The 17,414-nt window shown below is 47.3% G+C and overlaps 2 protein-coding genes across 3 annotated transcripts; one reads left to right on the top strand and one right to left on the bottom strand.

Annotated features, from left to right (window-relative positions):
* Nucleotides 1-1,347: 1,347 nt before the first annotated feature.
* Nucleotides 1,348-4,781, top strand: LOC136501873 (frataxin, mitochondrial-like). 2 transcript variants are annotated; one of them, XM_066497405.1, is made up of 6 exons: nucleotides 1,348-1,608; nucleotides 2,801-3,133; nucleotides 3,655-3,727; nucleotides 3,821-3,868; nucleotides 3,974-4,068; nucleotides 4,483-4,781. In XM_066497405.1, exons 2-6 carry the CDS (start codon nucleotides 2,877-2,879, stop codon nucleotides 4,610-4,612), a joined length of 603 nt encoding a protein of 200 aa, XP_066353502.1. In that variant the 5' UTR covers nucleotides 1,348-1,608; nucleotides 2,801-2,876; the 3' UTR covers nucleotides 4,613-4,781. The 2 variants fall into 2 exon arrangements, with proteins under 2 accessions (XP_066353502.1, XP_066353501.1); XM_066497404.1 differs by having other exon boundaries at nucleotides 1,349-1,608; nucleotides 2,738-3,133; nucleotides 4,483-4,780.
* Nucleotides 4,782-4,972: 191 nt separating this feature from the next.
* LOC136501876 (calcium-binding protein PBP1-like) lies at nucleotides 4,973-5,987 on the bottom strand. Its single transcript, XM_066497410.1, has one exon. It carries the CDS (start codon nucleotides 5,327-5,329, stop codon nucleotides 4,976-4,978), a length of 354 nt encoding a protein of 117 aa, XP_066353507.1. The 5' UTR covers nucleotides 5,330-5,987; the 3' UTR covers nucleotides 4,973-4,975.
* Nucleotides 5,988-17,414: the final 11,427 nt, after the last annotated feature.

The raw sequence follows: 17,414 nt of genomic DNA on the forward strand, positions 1-17,414 counted from the left end.
TGGTGGCCGGCTGGCTGCTTCAATTCCCTCCGATCCCCGGGCCCCGGCCATGCAGAATCCAGATCGCGACGCAGATTCGGGGCTGGCGCAGCATATGGGATACTCTCTGCTAACTAACTGCATTTCTAATCCACTGATACGACCGATCGAGCAGATCTTAGGACCACCATGGCCACCATGCATGGAGCATGGAGCATGATCATCCGGCCCGGCTGCCGCCTAGCTCGCTCGTTTATTCTACATTAAGGGGTGTTTGGTTGTCCCTCCTAAATTTTAGTCGTCCCATCGAATGTTTAGACAGTATTAAATATAGACTAATTATGAAATTAATTACATAGTTTGCGACTAATTTACGAATTAAATCTTTTAAGCCTAATTAGTATATGATTTGACAATGTTTTGCTGCAGTAAACATGTGCTAATGACAGATTAATTAGGCTTAAAAATTTCGTCTCGTGGAGTACCGACGGATTATGTAATTTGTTTTTTTATTAGTATCCGAACACCCCATACAACATCATCCCGACACACCTCTTAAATATTAGTAGCTGGATCCAAACACCCCCTAGTATATAAATGCACTTGCTGCTTCTTAATGCTCGATCGCTCATCATCACAGGACAGTAGGACATGCACTGTAAGCAAACAGTTTGGAGTGTCGCGTGCAGCAGCTCCATCGATCGCAGGAATTATTATATTGTTCATCGTTTATTATGTTTGCAACAGCAGCTACCCAAGAAGATCGTAATCCTGTGAAATTCTCGGGCTCCATCGGTGCAGGCGTGCACCCGTGTTGTATGTGAAAGTCGCTTTCAGATTCTACCGCGATGAGTTTGTGAATTGTGACTTGCAGCTGCGGCGCATGCTGTACTGGACTGGATCAGCCCAAGGTAGAACCCCATCCAGATAAGGACTTCGTTTAGCCCAGTAGCCCAAACGCTGTACTGGCACTGGTCGGTGCAATTTCAAAAACAATCTCATGTAAAATATTCCTCGAGCCATAAGCATAACCATAATTTTGATTAAAAAAACATGTAAAATAAATTTTGAACCTTAACTTATCTCACAGTATGTTTTCATTTCTAAAAATCATTAACATCTCAGAGGTACGTTGAAAACAAACCTATTGATTCAAGTTTTTATTCAACTTGACTAACTAATTGTTGATTGATGATAAAATAAAGTTTATAAATTTGACGTTTCTCTCTTCTGAGATTTCTGCTGAACCTATGGCGGATTTGGGCCAAGGAAATCCTAGTCTGAGTTCCTTCCTTCCTCCGAGCAACAAGCTTCATCCGCCGGCCCACCAATCTACCAGCCCATTAAGCACAAGCCAGCCAGCGAAGGTGCTAGCGCCGTCGGAGGCGGCCTGCTTGTGCTTCGCCCTTCCCTGTTGCGGACTCGCCTGGTCGGTGGTTGCCGCCGGCGGCGCTGGCGAATCGAGGGGCGGGGCGGCGAATCGGCTCGGGGGGGGTGGGCAATCGAGCACCGCCGTGCCTCGTGCCTTCGTGCGGCTGCCGCCTGTCGGCCGGCGTTGCCCAGGCGGACAGGCCACAACCGCCAGCGGGAGTCCGGCGGTCTGGGCTTCTGGCAGGAGCAACACAGCAGGTATTTGGCATTTGAGAAATCGAGTGCTATTTCGTATTTTTTTCATTTAAATCAATTGCAACACAGTAGTATGTAACCTGTGCATATGATTTACACGCGTAAATAGTGGACCTAAGCGGAGAAATTCACCAGCTCCGCCAACTGCGCAATGAATTTTCACCTTGCTGCAATATATTTGCAGTTACAGCATAGCATAGCATACCATCCTCTCTCTCTTTTGAATGAATCGGCGAAGGCAGGTGCCCATGTCATAAAATAGAGAAGGGGGTATCATTATATCACCCTGATCCACCAATAGTTTGTAGCCACAAATTGCAGTCCTGACAGAGAGACTTTCATACTGTTAAGGCATTGGAAAAGTGTTCTCTTGCTGAATCTCGGGGTCACAGAGGGTATTGACGATGTGCAGCCTTTCTTGTTTAGCCTTTCTAGTTACTTAAAGGTTTTCTGAGGCCTAACCCACGATTTCTGAAGACTAATTAGTACATCAGGTTGTGATGCATCTTTAGGTTCAGAATTAATTTGTTCTGCTGTCTTAGGGGAATTTGCCTTGTGTTGTGACTATATAGTTCAAGATAAGTTAGCAATTTTTTAGGTGAGTATGCATCTCTTCTCTGGTTTTCACTACTAAAATTGCAGAACTAATTGAAGGAACCAAGTTTGAGATAAATATGCGTTTTACCTGAAGCTTCTGAGCTCTAGACTGGTCCTCCTATTTTTAGCTGAAGTGAGTTATATTAGCTTCTCTTCCTCTAATGGAGGTGCTAGCTAGTTTGCATTTTCCTTACATATGCTTAGATGCCTAGCTTCCATTTGATCTGACATGAGCACGCCTGCCTAAGTGGCAAGTCATCCTTGTCAATTATGTTGCCCAATCAGTAGGTTTCCCTTGTGACATGCTTAACTTAAAAAAAACAAATTGACATGTTATTGCTCAGTTACAGGTTAGGCAGGCCTTATAAGAATGAATCAGTTAGAATGAACGTGTTTAGTTTTAGTTCCTTCTGTCTTGTAATGTAAACCATAGTACTTTCTTGGATTCAATTGTAATTTTCTAATGGTTCCTCTGATCTTGTGTTGAACTATATTTTGTTGTAATTTTCTTGTGTTGTTATTTCTTCTGATCTAGGCGGCGACTTCCATTGGACCTCAAGCCGCCATCTCGCTACATGAACTGATTACGGCCTTGCAGGCACAGCACAAGAGCATGGTTGCGCCATCTCTCTGAGTGCCATCTGGTGCATAGGCACACACACACACAGGCAGCCATGGCATCGCGTAAGCTTCTCATGGGCCTCACAGCCAAGAGGCGGCTACAATCCCGCACTCAGCAACTATTCTGGGCCACCAGTCTCCCTGAAGCTACCACCTCTCGGTCCCTCATGGTGGCCGCTGCAATGGCACGGCTATCGGGAAGGTCTCCAGCTGCTCTTCTCTTATCTTCAAGGACCATCTCATCGACGCAGCCCGTGACACAGTCCGCAGGAGATGTATCTGGCTCTGGCTCATCTGCAGTGGATCACAAGTTTGTTTCTCGACCTTGCAGTCTTAGCACGTTGATCCATTAATGCATTCTTGTGTAATTTGGATTGCTTTCAAGTATGAATGAGAGCAATGGAGAGGAACAGAGCATATGTGTAGGATGTTTGATAGAGCAATTTTTGTTGAGATTTAAGTCATTTGACATTCTCTACAAATCCCAACTTGCTTGGGACTAAGAATGTTTGTTGTTATATTTGTCCTCTCCACCTGTGTCAATCAGGTAACCCTAAATTAGGTACGCCGAACATTCTGTAATTTGCCAAATAGTGACAGTGGACAATAGGTCGTTAGAAGAGACTACAGTTGCTTGAATCAACAAACTGAAATGTAGAAAGTTGGGCTAGCTACTGGTATTAGTTGATTGCAACAATGTATAGAATAAAATTTGATCTTCAGTATGTTTGACTGTTTTTTACTTTATAATTTGGTTATTTGAACTTCTGTTATTATATAATCTTTTGCTGCATGGGGTAGTTGGTGATTATGATTGTGTACATTGAACAGGTTGGCAATGCAAGAGGATGAGTTTCACAAATTAGCAGATGAGACGATTCATGATTTGCTTGAAAAACTTGAGGTAGTGAATCCTCTTTGTTATGGCCTTCAGATATCTCGAACATGTTAGAGTCAGCATACTTCTGACTAATGCTATTCTTCATGTCTTTTTTAGGAGTATGGTGACTCCATTCAGATGGATGGTTTCGACATAGAGTACGGGGTTAGTTGCAACACGTGATCGAGAATCATGCAATCCTTGCTAGTATGTGTTTTCTTTTTCATGTATTTGATTATTGATGCATCCTTCTTTTCTTGGACATTTTAGAATCAGGTTTTGACACTAAGGCTTGGGGATTTGGGGACATATGTTATAAACAAGCAAACGCCAAACAAACAAATCTGGCTATCTTCACCTGTGAGGTACAATAATGCTATCTTAGTATCTCAGTTGTTTTTTGTTTCATTATACGTAATAGACACCTGAATTTGATTGCCATCGTCTTGTCTGCCATGTTGTATTATCCTCCTTTCTCAAGGTAGATGCATATTGTATTACACTAATAGTTAATTTTACTAGTATCACGAACCTGTCACTGTGTAAGGACTTAAGAGTACTGAGTACATGTCATTTTTCTACTATTGTTTTGTGATAGGTGGTTCAGTTTATTCAATATGGTTATTTGTCTTATGATGTTGCTGTGAAACTTATTCATACTTTGATTTCCAATCAAATAGACCCACGCTTGGGTATTTTGTACAATACCCAAAAGCGCTTTGCTGAACTTGTATGCCATTTTTATCTTATACAAAGATGCTATCTGGATATGAATGCAGTGGGCCTTCTAGGTTTGATTGGGATGCAACAACTAATGGTTGGATATACAAGAGGACTGGAGTGAACCTTGTGCAGCTTCTGGAGGAGGAGATTGGTGAGCTCTGTGGTACTCCAGTAGAACTTTCATAGAGTACAGGAAATGCCACACAGCTAGGTTGGATGGAGAGTAATGCACTTGAGGGAATGAGACACTCGTGTAATGTGGTTTATCACAAAACTTTTTTTTTTGTTCTACGTATTTGCACACAGTTTGGAATAACTAACTTCCCCTCGCTGGTAACAGGACACAGTATTATTCATCAGGTAACTGCAAAGTGAATGCTCGTGGCACTTTGTAGTCCAATTTTCCGCTTTTGTTAGTATCATAATCTGAGCAATGTCAGCATGTCCACATTAATATTTCTGAATGCAATATCACATTGGAGTTGAACTAGCAAAATGACAAAATATGACCTATATTCTGTTGTACCAAGTAACAAGGATCAAACTACATCAATGCTGAAACATCCTGTGTGCCTCTTCTTCCATCAGCTCAGGGCTCAGTCTGACCATGAGGATGCACTCCATCTGATCCAGCGCCCCATCCCCGTCCAGGTCGCCTTCCTTCATCATCTCCAGGAGCTCATCATCCCGGAGCTGGCCAAGCCCGAGCCTGGCCGCGTTCTGCTTCAGGCTCCGGAAGGTGATCTTTCCTGCCCTGGGCTCCATGAGCAGCTGGACCCCCTTGCAGAGCTCCTGGATCAGGCCCTCCACGCCGAGCTTCCTCGCCATCAATGGCAGGAAGTCCTGGAACTGCACGGAGGCCCCCTTGTCTGAGTCCATGCTGGAATTATCCCGCGAGATCATAGCAAAGATTGAAGACCTGGCAACGGTTGGCAAGATTTATGCGTGGCGTTGTGGACTTGTGGTTCGTAGTGGGTTATGGAGGAGGTGGGTGTTTATATAAGGGGAATGATGGGGATGGTGGTGGCAGGAGAAGGAGAGTCCATGAGGTTCTTGGAATTGGGAGCAGTCTCCCCATGCATGCCAACCAAAGTGCAGCGAGTTCCAGGCATGCTCTCCTTGCTCCTGCCTGTCTCAAGACAGGATATTTTGCTGCGTCCGGCAGTTTGTTTCTGCGAAATAGCAGTAGTAGCACAAAGGGCTGGCTTCTGAAAGACTGGTTGCTTGACATGTCCGGCTTCTTCCCTTTCTTTTTCGCAGTACACTTTGGAACGAGGGGCTTGACTACATAAGAAAATGGACAAGTGTAGTGATTGGAAGTGTTTGTATGAACACAAGCAGGTCAAGGTGGCTGATGATATGATAAGGCAAACAAGAATTAGAGTTGATTATTAAGAGTCTGGTGGCGTTGGTTTCTCGCCGTCTTGTGATTGCACCAAGAGTCCAAGATATTATTGGACGGCTCCTGGGCCCAATACGTCAGTCTTCCTGGTGCGCTGTGCACAGGAAGCATCTGTGCTGGATATTTGTTCTTGCTGCCTAAGACAAAGTTTAGTTGAACGATTCAACGTGGCAAGTATGAACCGTTGAGGCTGCATTCTGCATAGGTCTTCGGGACGTGATCGGCAGGAAATTTCGTCCCAGGTTCCAGCCTTACGTTCGACTCGAGATTTTGCTTGCCGTTCCTTGTGAATTGCAGCACATTTGCCTTGCACGTACGAAACGTAGAGAGCTGACGCTAAGAGCGTCTCCAAAGAGTTCCTTGAATCAATTCCTTTTTTTTTCCAGAAATGTTACGTGTCGTTCAATGGACCGTACAAATATTGGACGACTTATTCACCCCCACCGTTTGCTCCCGTCCAAATGTATATTAAAAAAAATTATCCCTTCGCTTTCTTTTCTCTATCCTTACCCTTTTCACGCTCCTCATCTCCTGCCGTAGCGCATCAACGTCCGGCGTCCTCTCTCTCACTGGGAGCCCCCAATGCCCGCAGATCCGGCGGTCCTCTCCCCCCGCCCCAGCGAGATCCAAGGAGCACAAGCAAGATCCACTAGCCTCCGGCGAGATCCATAGAGGTGGCGCGGCAGTGTTGCAGGGGAGTGGGCGACTCTCCCCCACCTCGGCGCGGCGCCCTCCCCACCCCTGCGGCGCCATCTCTCACCCCGGCGACCGAGCTCCCCCCCCCACCCCGGCAACCATGGCGCTCCCTGCCCCCATTCCCCACAGTCGCCGCCGAGCCAAGCCTGATTCCAGTGGCGCTGGTGGTGGTGGTGGTGGTGCTCCCGTGCGCCGCTGGTGGTGGTGTTGGGTGGTGCTCACGCAGTCACTCGCCAATGGCTCCCCAACCCCGTCGGTCGGAATCAACCAACCCATGCCTCTCTCCCCCTATGTTGTAAATGTATGTTTCAATTGTTTCATATGTTTCAGAGGCATGTTATAATTGTTTCATATGGAAGTTGCACAAGTAGATTGGGAGATATTGCACATGTTGCATATGTTGCATGTGTTTTAGAGGCATATTGCAAGCGTTTATTCAAACTGTTTCCAGACGTATGTTGCACGCGTTTTGATCTGGATGTTGCATATGTTTTCACAAATATGTTGTAACAGTATGTTCCAAAATATTTCATCTGTTTCAGTCTTATATTGCGGCAAGTGTTTTCATGTTGCAAGTTGCAAGCGTTCTATCTGGATGTTGCATATATTTTTCACCCATATGTTGCAAGTGTATATTTCAGATGTTTTATCTATTTCAGATGTATGTTGCAATTCAAGTGTTTCATGTTGCACGTGTTTCCTGCTGTTCGGACAGTCAGGGGGCGCGGGGGAATGGGGCGTGGCGAGCCGGTGGCCGGCGGACGTGGCGTGCGGCGCGCTAGGGGCCGACGGTCGGGGGTGCGCCCGCGGGGGCGAGGGTGTGACTGCTGGGGCATGGCGAACTGATGGTGATAGGGGCGAGGCGCGCCTATGGGGGAGGGGGCGAACGGATGGGGATGGGGGCCAGGTGTGCGGATGGGGGCGGGTCAGGCGTCGGGACGGGCTTGTCAGGCATGCGGGCGGGCGTCCGTTGAAATTCATCCCCATCAAACATCTGTAAGCTAGCATTTCTTTTTTTTTTTGTCGCTGGTTAAAAACCTGCTCTCAAACAACTTATCATCTCTACAATCAATTTTATTTTTAAATAGGATATATCAAATCAATTTTTTATTTAAAAGAACTATAAAAAGTTGTCGACCTCAGGTTCTGGACTAAACAAAATTAGGGCGTCCACGCGCCACAGCTCGCCACGCCGCAACCGTAGCGGGCCGTGGCAGCGTTTGGTCGGCACCGCACTTTTGGCGTGCCGCAGCTGCGCCACAACCCACAAGCCCACAGGCTATTTCGGCCGCCAAGCCATGCCAAAACTGTGGCGGACATTTCGTCCGCCGCACTTTAGGCGCAGCCGCAGCCGCAGCTGCGGCAGGGCGTGTTTTCACGGCGGCCAAACAGGTTAGCTACTGAAATACTCCCTCCATCCATTTATAGGGATCGTTTGAGCAAAAATGCAAATTCCAGGAGTCGGCGTCGGGTGGACCGTCCCGTTTTTTCTCGGGCTGCTGCGCGCGAGACGCATCGTATCCCATGCGGAGTTAATACGACGCCGCCCTCCCGTTATCCTCGTCTACGACTCCGTCCGTTCCGTTTTCTCGTCGCACCGAAGCGCTGCAAGTCACTCCACCTCACGTCGCTACGTACGACGCCGCCGCGCCGCCGATTAGCTCACGCTGCCGTGCCGCCGCCACGCCACGCTGCCACGCGCTGCAAGTCGTTCCACCTCGCGTCGCTACACAACGCCACGCCGTCGAGTTGTTCCACGCCGCTGCGCTGCCGAGTCGGTCCACGGCGGCGCCGCGCTACGCAGCTGCATGCAGTGCCGGCTCTAGGGACAGGCGCGACGGCCGAGGGCCCGAGCGGACGAGAAGCCCAAACCTAGATATATAAACCCGAAGTCCTATAGTCCATTAGTTTTTAGCAAACTAATGAGAAGAGAGACATAGAACTGGCCAGACGGCTCAAAAAGACAACATTGTCATTTATTTCCTAGTTTTCTTTCTCCACGGTCCTCGGGTAGAGAGGAGGCGAGGAGTCACGCTGCACACAGCACACTCTGATCGTAAGTTCGCGACGTGCGCCTTACACATGCGGAGCTGGCGAGTCGCGCCGTCGCGAAGAGCTAAACTACCGGAGACCCAGACACGGCGCACGAGGACGGCGACCAAGCTAGGCTCCACCACGACGACATCTTGATTCTTGGCTTCTTACGAATTACGATCACCGATCAGTTGTTTGGGCCCAAGGTATTTTTTTTCTTTTTATTTTTAATCCAAATTAATTATTTGTATAGTATTTCAGACTTCTAGTATTTTGTACCCATATAGTCATATATTTCTTCTAATTTATGTGTTAGAATTTTAGAATGTTACCTAAGAAACATTTGTCATGGGTGAGAAAAGAAAACGAATATATTATTTTTTTAATCTACATTGTTCCTCAATAATTATCATACATCTACAAATATATTGGTTAATCTATATTGTTCCTCAATAATTATCAGACATGTTAAATTAAAAATATGTTATTGAATTTGCTTTCGTTTTGCAAGTAAAATTAATACATATATATATTATAAAATTTCATACATGGTCAAGAACAGCAATTACGACGAGATCGTCGGGTCAGAGGGTACTTAGAATCCTAGAACCGACACTGGCCGCATGCGATGGACTGCCAGGACGCTGTTGATGAGGTGTGCTCCGTGCGTGGTGTCAATTGGGCACCTGATTCCTGCGAAGAAGATGAAGAGCCCATGGCCACGCGAGAGGCAAGGAATCGATCGCCATGTCCGACGCGAGAGGCAAGGAATCGATCGCCATGGCCGACGCGAGAGGCAAGTGAACATGATTACTGCAACTAAGAAAACTAACACCAGCATGACTAGAAAAGACTGAAAGAACCTCCTTTTCTAAAAAAAAAAAAGACTGAAAGAACCTGATCACTGCAACTAAGAAAGCTAACATCAGTTACCTGAAGACACATGCATCGTTGATGAACTACAACATGAATCAGAGACAAGGGCCAGACTACGCACGGAGGAAATAAGGAGACGATCTAAGGAAACTTTCACGCGGCAAAACAAAGGAAATAAGGAGACGATCTAAGGAAATTTTCAGGCGCAAAACGGAAAAAGGTATATATTGTAAAGGAGAAAATTCAGAATCATTTTGAAAGCATTGAGCACATAAGTACCGAGTAAGTACTTGCGGATCCGCTTACCTAAGGACTAACCACCCAGTGCGTTCAGAGAACACACAATCGATATGAGTTTATAGGAAAGCCTATGATTTCGGGATACTAAGGTCCTAGTTGAGTATCTGTTTCAAAACAGAGATGTGCATTGTAGCTGTTAAATCTAATGGCAACTGACCGTGACGATGAAGCACGCTCTACGCACTGATCTGTGATAGAATGGGAAAAAGATAAAGAAAGTTGAGTTTAAGTACGAGGTGAGATCAAGGGAGAGATTGTTAGTGTTTATCTCATCCGACTCGGCTCAACGGTCGAGTTGGACCTTGATCCAGTGCCCTGATCGTGGGCATCTAACCAAACCAGGTTGGTGGGCCCCCGTCGCGCAGCACCATATAGAAGGAGGTGGGGGCCAGGGCACATAACACGAGGTTCTCCTAAGCTGCTAGAGATTCCACCGACTTCCTAACCCTAGACCGATCAAGAGGGGTGCTGTCAGCGACGGGAAGACCCACTGCCTTCACCGTAGCCACTAGACCGCGTCTCTACCGTACGACGTTTGACTACGACGCCGCACCACCGGCGGCCACGTCACTGCGGCGCTATGGCCGCAACTGCCTTAGAGCGAGGTATATGACCAAGCTTCCCCATCTAAGTCTAGTTTATCCCCTGATCTATGATTTTAGAGGTACTATATCCTATCACGGATGCTCCCCGATGACACACGCCGAGCTCCGAGCCTCGAGCACCACCGCCTGCCACAGCCGCTAAGCATGCGCCGACCCTGGCCATAGCCGTCGCCCACCACCCTTGGCCGCAGCAGCCACCCGCCGCCCCTGACCGCAGGCTTGGTTGGGCCTCCGGCCACGGTGCACAGCGCGTACGAAGGCTCCCCCTAGGGCTCCTGCTGCTCCCTACACATCTACTCCGCTCCTTCCCCCTCCTTCGACGGCGGCGGCGAGATCCGGTGGGACGGGTTGCCCGCGCCTCGCCGCCTTGCCTCGTCGGTGGGTTTCCCGCGCCTTGCAGAAGAGCGGCTGGACGAGGTGGTGCCGGGCCTGGAGACCCTCCGCGTGCGAGACTTGATCCGCGTGGGCGGCAGCGATGATGAGACGGTGCTCTGTTTCATCGCCCACAACGCCGAGGCCATGCGGGCATCGTCGTCCCACGCCGAACATGTTTGAGGGCACCAAGGGCACGGAGCTGGCCAAGATCCGGCGCGAGCTGTCCTGCCGCCCGGCCTTCGCAGTGGGGCCGCTGCACCTGGCATTACCGCCGCCCCCGGACCCAGCGGCCGTGGGGCTAGGCGAGGGCAGTTCCAGCGCGCGCGTGGACCGCAGCTGCCTGGCATAGCTGGACGCGCGGCCGCTGCGCTCCGTGCTGTACGTCAGCATGGGCATCGTGGCGCGCGTGGACCGCGCCGTGTTCGAGGAGACGGCGTGGGCGCTGGCAAGCAGCGGCGTGCCTGTGGGTCCTCCGCTGCAGCTCTGTCCATGGTGGCGCCGGTGCAGACGCAGTGGGGGAGGAGGAGGTGCCGCCGGTCCTAGAGGAACTCCGTGAGCCAGGAGGCGGCCGCCGGGTCAAGGTGTCCGCACGGAAACAGTCACGAGCGAGAGAGGCCGCCGCCGGGTCAAGGCGTCCATATTTGGGGGTGAAGGGGACTGATAGCTGAGTCCCGCCACCAGTGTGTCTTTTGCTGCCAGGTTGGAGTGCCACGTAGGCAAAACCGATGCCAAAACCACTCTAGGGGGTTTATTAAATAGTCTGGGTGTTTTTGGTAGACAGTTTTAAAGTTCAGGGGGTGGAGTAGCCCCAGGTTTAAAAGGTGTGGGGTTATGTAGACTTTTTTCATTTTCATATAGTTGTAATATTTTTTTTGAATAAGACGAGCGGTCATACATTTAAATACTGAAGGGAGTATAACATTACAACTTGGCTGTACTAGCTTCCAAGCATACCGACATATGCTAATTACAACTTGGCTGTATCTATTGTCATGTTAACATGACAATAGATACTTGATTGTTAAAAAAGAGTTAAATACACTTGCGGCCCTTAAATTTGCGGCTCCGTGTCACTTAGCTCCAGGAACTCTCAAACTCGAAATACGTCCCCTTAAACTTGTTAAGTCGTGTACCACAGGTCCATACCCCTTTATGTAGCTATTGACTACATAAAATTTTATAAAAAACACCCTAACATTGTCATCTCATATCTTCAACTGAGATGGGCACGCATGAGCACGACGAGCTCAGGGCCAACGTCGAGAACGGCACCTACGCCAAGATCATCCGCATGCAGGAGCAGGCGCACGAGGCGGCGCTCGTCAACACCCGCCGATGTATTTACCAGTGTAATGGGTAGTTCTTGTTGGAGTTGTTCCAAATTCACTCCAGGATATAGGGCAACTTCTGACGGAGCGAAGAGGAGGCCTGTCGCCAGAGGCTTGGGCCGGAGCGTAGCGGAGTCTGAAGCCGGTCCATCAGGTCTCGCCCCTATGCTCGGGGGGTGCGGGGGGCAGAGCCCCCGCAGTACGGTACGGTACGGTATATACACCCTTGCTAGGGTTTCGTGGAGACTTGATTCTCTTGTAAGCCGTCATAGGCGTGTAACCCAAAACTCTTGAGATAGTGAGATTGTTGCTGGCTGGTGCCCGTGGTTTTTTCCCTTCACATTGGAGGGGTTTTCCACGTTAAATCGTGTGTCTCCTCTGTGGCTTGATTCTTTACTTCATATTCCTATACGTCGTTCATAACAAGTGGTACCGGAGTTTTGGTTGCTGTTAGGGTTCATGACGACGTCGATGAAGTTCGATCTTCCGCTGCTGAACTACGACACTGCGGTTCTCGCTATAGCAAGTCAAGATGCGGGGGATTCTAGCGCAGACTCATGACTATGATGAGGCGCTGGATAGTTTCGGAAAAGAGGAAGGCCGAGTGGACTCCAGAAGAGATCCTGCAAGGATTAGAAGGCGCTCGCCCTAATTCAGTTGCATCTTCATAATGATATTTTGCAGGAGTGTCTGAAAGAGAAATACTGCTGCAGAACTATGGCTGAAACTGGAATCGATCTGTATGTCCAAGGATCTAACCAGTAAGATGCAGATGAAGATGAAGCTGTTCACCCTGAAGATGAAGGAGGAGGATTCAGTGATGAGCCACATCGCTGAATTCAAGAAGATCGTCGCCGACCTAGTGTCGATGGAGGTGAAGTATGATGATGAGGACTTAGGTCTTTTACTGCTATGTTCTTTGCCAAATTCGTATGCAAATTTTCGTGACACCATACTTTTGAGCCGTGATGAACTAACCTTAAAGGAAGTTTATGAGGCTCTCCAGTCTAGGGAGAAGATGAGAGGCATGGTGCAGAATGACGGGACGTCGTCCTCCAAGGGCGATGCTTTGCATGTGAGAGGCAGAACTGAAAACAGATCCTCCAATGATGGCAATGATGGTAGAAAGAACTACGAAAGGAGAGGCCGTTCAAAGTCCAAGCCGCATGGTAATAAAAAGTTCTTTGTTTATTGCAAGCTGACAAATCATAATGTTAATGTTGAGGATTGCAGAAAAGTACAGAATAAGGAGAAGAGGAAACAAAAGTCGGCTGGTAAGGTCTCTGTTGCTGCTGCTGCATCTGATGATGATTCTGGAGATTATCTGGTAGTATTTGCTGGTTGTGTTGCTGGTCATGATGAATGGATTCTCGATTCCGCATGTTCATTTCATATTTGCACTAACAGAAATTGGTTTAGCTCATATAAGCCTGTGCAGAAAGGGGATGTTGTGCGGATAGGAGATGATAACCCGTGTGACATTGTGGGGATTGGATCAGTTCAGATCAAGACTGATGATGGCATGACACGCACGCTGAAAAACATCAGGTATATACCTAGGGATGTCCAGAAATCTTATCTCATTGAGCACGCTTGATGCAGAAGGTTACAAATATTCCGGTTCAGATGGCGTTCTGAAGGTATCAAAAGGTTCTCTTGTTTGCTTGAAAGGTGATCTTAATTCTGCAAAGTTATATGTCCTTAGAGGGTGTACTTTACCTGGTTCTAATTCCGCTGTTGCTGCTGTTACTAATGATGAACCTAGTAAAACTAACCTTTGGCATATGCGTTTGGGACATATGAGTCACCATGGTATGACAGAATTGATGAAGAGAAACCTGCTGGATGGCTGCACTTCGAGTAAAATAAAGTTTTGTGAGCATTGTATTTTCGGGAAGCATAAAAGGGTACATTTCAACACTTCTGTTCACACCACTAAAGGTACTCTTGATTATGTTCATGCTGATTTATGAGGGTCCTTTCCGTAAGTCCTCACTTGGTGGTGCTCGTTACATGCTTACAATTATTGATGATTACTCTAGGAGAATTTGGCCTTATTTTCTGAAACAGAAAGATGATACTTTTGCTGCTTTTAAGGACTGGAAAGTAATGATAGAAAGGCAAACTGAAAGGAAGGTAAAATTGCTTCGTACTGATAATGGTGGAGAATTTTATTCGCGTGAATTTAATGATTATTGCAGATCGGAAGGCATTATTAGGCATCACACCATACCCCATACTCCACAACAGAATGGTGTGGTCGAACGCATGAACAGAACTATCATGTCCAAGGCCCGTTGCATGCTGTCTAATGCCAGGATGAGCAAGCATTTTTGGGCTGAAGCTGCTAATACTGCCTGTTACTTGATAAATAGGTCGCCTTCTATTCCACTAAATAAAAGAACTCCCATTGAGGTATGGTCTGGTACGCCTGCTGATTATTCACAGTTGAAAGTTTTTGGATGCACTGCTTATGCTCATGTTGATAATGGAAAATTAGAGCCTAGAGCTGTTAAGTGTCTTTTCCTTGGTTATAGTTCAGGAGTCAAAGGCTATAAATTAGTGGAATCCTGAAACAGGAAAGACTTTTATGAGCAGGAATGTTGTTTTCAATGAATCTATGATGTTTACTGACAGTTTGCCCTCAGATCATGTTCCAGAAAAAGAGCTGCAGCGTATGCGCATGCAGGTGGAGCATGTTGATGATGATACAGGTGTGCAGGTGGAGCCTATTGATGAGCATGGTGACCATGATAATGATGTTGCTGAGGATGATGCTCATGATGATGTTCAGCAAACTCCTCCTATTTTGCAGTTAGAGGAGGATTTACCTATTGCTCAACGCAAAGTCAAAAAGGACAATTGCACCTCCTAAGCGTCTTATTAAAGAGTGTAATTTGTCTTACTATGCTTTGAGTTGTGCTGAACAGGTGGAGAATGTTCATGAGCCAGTAACCTATAAAGAAGCTATTCGTTGTGGTGATACTGAGAATTGGATTTCTGCTATGCATGAGGAGATGCAGTCTCTTGAGAAGAACAGTATATGGGAGATTGTACCTTTGCCTAAGAATAAGAAGACCATCAGCTGCAAATGGATCTTCAAGAGAAAGGAGGGTTTATCTCCAAGCGAGCCTTCCAAAGTATAAGGCAAGGTTAGTTGCTAAAGGCTACAGTCAAATTCCGGGTGTTGACTACAATGATGTGTTCTCTCCAGTGGTAAAACACAGTTCAATTCGTACTTTCCTTAGTATTGTTGCTTCACATGATCTTGAGCTTGAGCAGTTAGATGTGAAGACTGCGTTTTTGCATGGAGAGCTTGAGGAGGACATATACATGGACCAACCAGAAGGGTTCATAGTGCCTGGCAAAGAAAAATATGTGTGCAAGTTGAAGAGATCCTTGTATGGTTTGAAACAGTCCCCTCGTTAGTGGAACAAGAGGTTTGATTCATTTATGTTAGCACATAGTTTTAAAAGATCTAAGTATGATAGCTGTGTTTACATCAAGCATGTTAATAGATCACCTATATATTTGCTGTTATATGTTGATGATATGCTGATTGCTGCCAAGAGTAAGATTGAAATCACTAAGTTAAAGAAGCTATTGAGTAGTGGTTTTGATATGAAAGATCTTGGTAGTGCTAAGAAAATTCTTGGTATGGAAATTAGTAGAGACAGAAAATCTGGTTTGTTATTTCTTAGTCAACTAAAATTATATCAAGAAAGTTCTTCAGCGTTTCAACATGCAAAATGCTAAGGCTGTTAGTACCCCTATTGCACCTCACTTTAAGTTGTCAGCTGCTCACTGTCCTAGTACAGATGCAGAGATTGAATACATGTCAAGGGTTCCTTATTCTAGTGTTGTGGGGTCTTTGATGTATGCCATGGTTTGCTCTCGTCCAGATTTGTCATATGCTATGAGTCTTGTTAGTAGATATATGTCTAATCTTGGCAAAGAACATTGGAGGGCAGTTCAGTGGATTTTCAGGTACCTCAGAGGCACAGCAGATTCCTGTTTAAAGTTTGGAAGAACTGATAAGGGTCTTATTGGCTATGTGGATTCTGATTATGCTGCTGATCTGGACAGGCGAAGATCACTTACAGGTTATGTGTTTACTGTTGGTAGTTGTGCTGTGAGTTGGAGGGCTATTTTACAATCAGTTGTTGCTTTGTCTACTACTGAAGCAGAATATATGGCTATTTGTGAAGCGTGCAAAGAATTAATTTGGCTGAAAGGTTTGTACGCTGAGCTTTGTGGAGTTGAATCTTGCATAAGTTTGCACTGTAACAGTCAAAGTGCAATTTACCTCACTAAAGATCAGATGTTCCATGAGAGAACTAAGCACATAGATATTAAGTATCATTTTGTGCGTGATGTGATTGAAGAAGATAAGCTGAAGGTATGCAAGATTAGTACTCATGATAATCCTACTGATATGATGACAAAGCCTGTTCCTGTTGCTAAGTTTGAGCTATGCTCAAGCTTAGTTGGTTTAATTGGATAGTCCAAGAGACTATTATTGGCACCAGTGATTTTCTATCTTTGTTATGTTCAGGATGAAGGGTTGATTTATGATACAAGATGAATTTGTCTCAAGGTGGAGTTTGTTGGAGTTGTTCTAAATTCACTCCAGGATATAGGTCGGGCTTCTGACGGAGCGAAGCGGAGGCCTGTCGCCAGAGGCTTGGGCCAGAGCGTAGCGGAGTCTGAAGCCGGCCCATCAGGTCTCGCCCCTGTGCTCGGGGGGTGCGGGGGGCGGAGCCCCCGCGGTACGGTACGGTATATACACCCTTGCTAGGGTTTCGTGGAGACTTGATTCTCTTATAAGCCGTCATAGGCGTGTAACCCAAAACTCTTGAGATAGTGAGATTGTTGCTGGCTGGTGCCCGTGGTTTTTCCCCTTCACATCGGAGGGGTTTTCCACGTTAAATCGTGTGTCTCCTCTGTGGCTTGATTCTTTACTTCATATTCCTATACGTCGTTCATAACAGTTCTTACTGCGTATCGCTGGGTGCAAGGTGACCTCGCCGGTGGCAATCCAGCGCAGGTACCCAGGGGACATGGACCTTGTAGGCGCGCCAGGCGGCGCGGTCCTCCTCGGAGAAGCTGGGGACGTCGTCCGCCATGTTCTCCAGCTCCTCCGCCTGCTTCAGCATCTCCTGCTTCCCCATCTCCCTCGCCTCCTCCCACTCCCACGACCCCACTGTCGCCACCACCAGCCCCGGATGAACGGTGTCCACCAGAAGCGGATGCGGTGGTGGCACCGCCAGGGCGCGGGTTCCTCCTCCATCGCCCGGGCGTCCTCTGCCTCGCCAGTGGTCGTCGCTACGGAGGTGGCGTCGCAGGAGGGCCCAGTCCCGGAGGACCCGCTC

The sequence above is a fragment of the Miscanthus floridulus genome, chromosome 13, assembly GCF_019320115.1.
Source record: "Miscanthus floridulus cultivar M001 chromosome 13, ASM1932011v1, whole genome shotgun sequence".
In the NCBI taxonomy this organism is placed as follows: Eukaryota; Viridiplantae; Streptophyta; class Magnoliopsida; order Poales; family Poaceae; genus Miscanthus; species Miscanthus floridulus.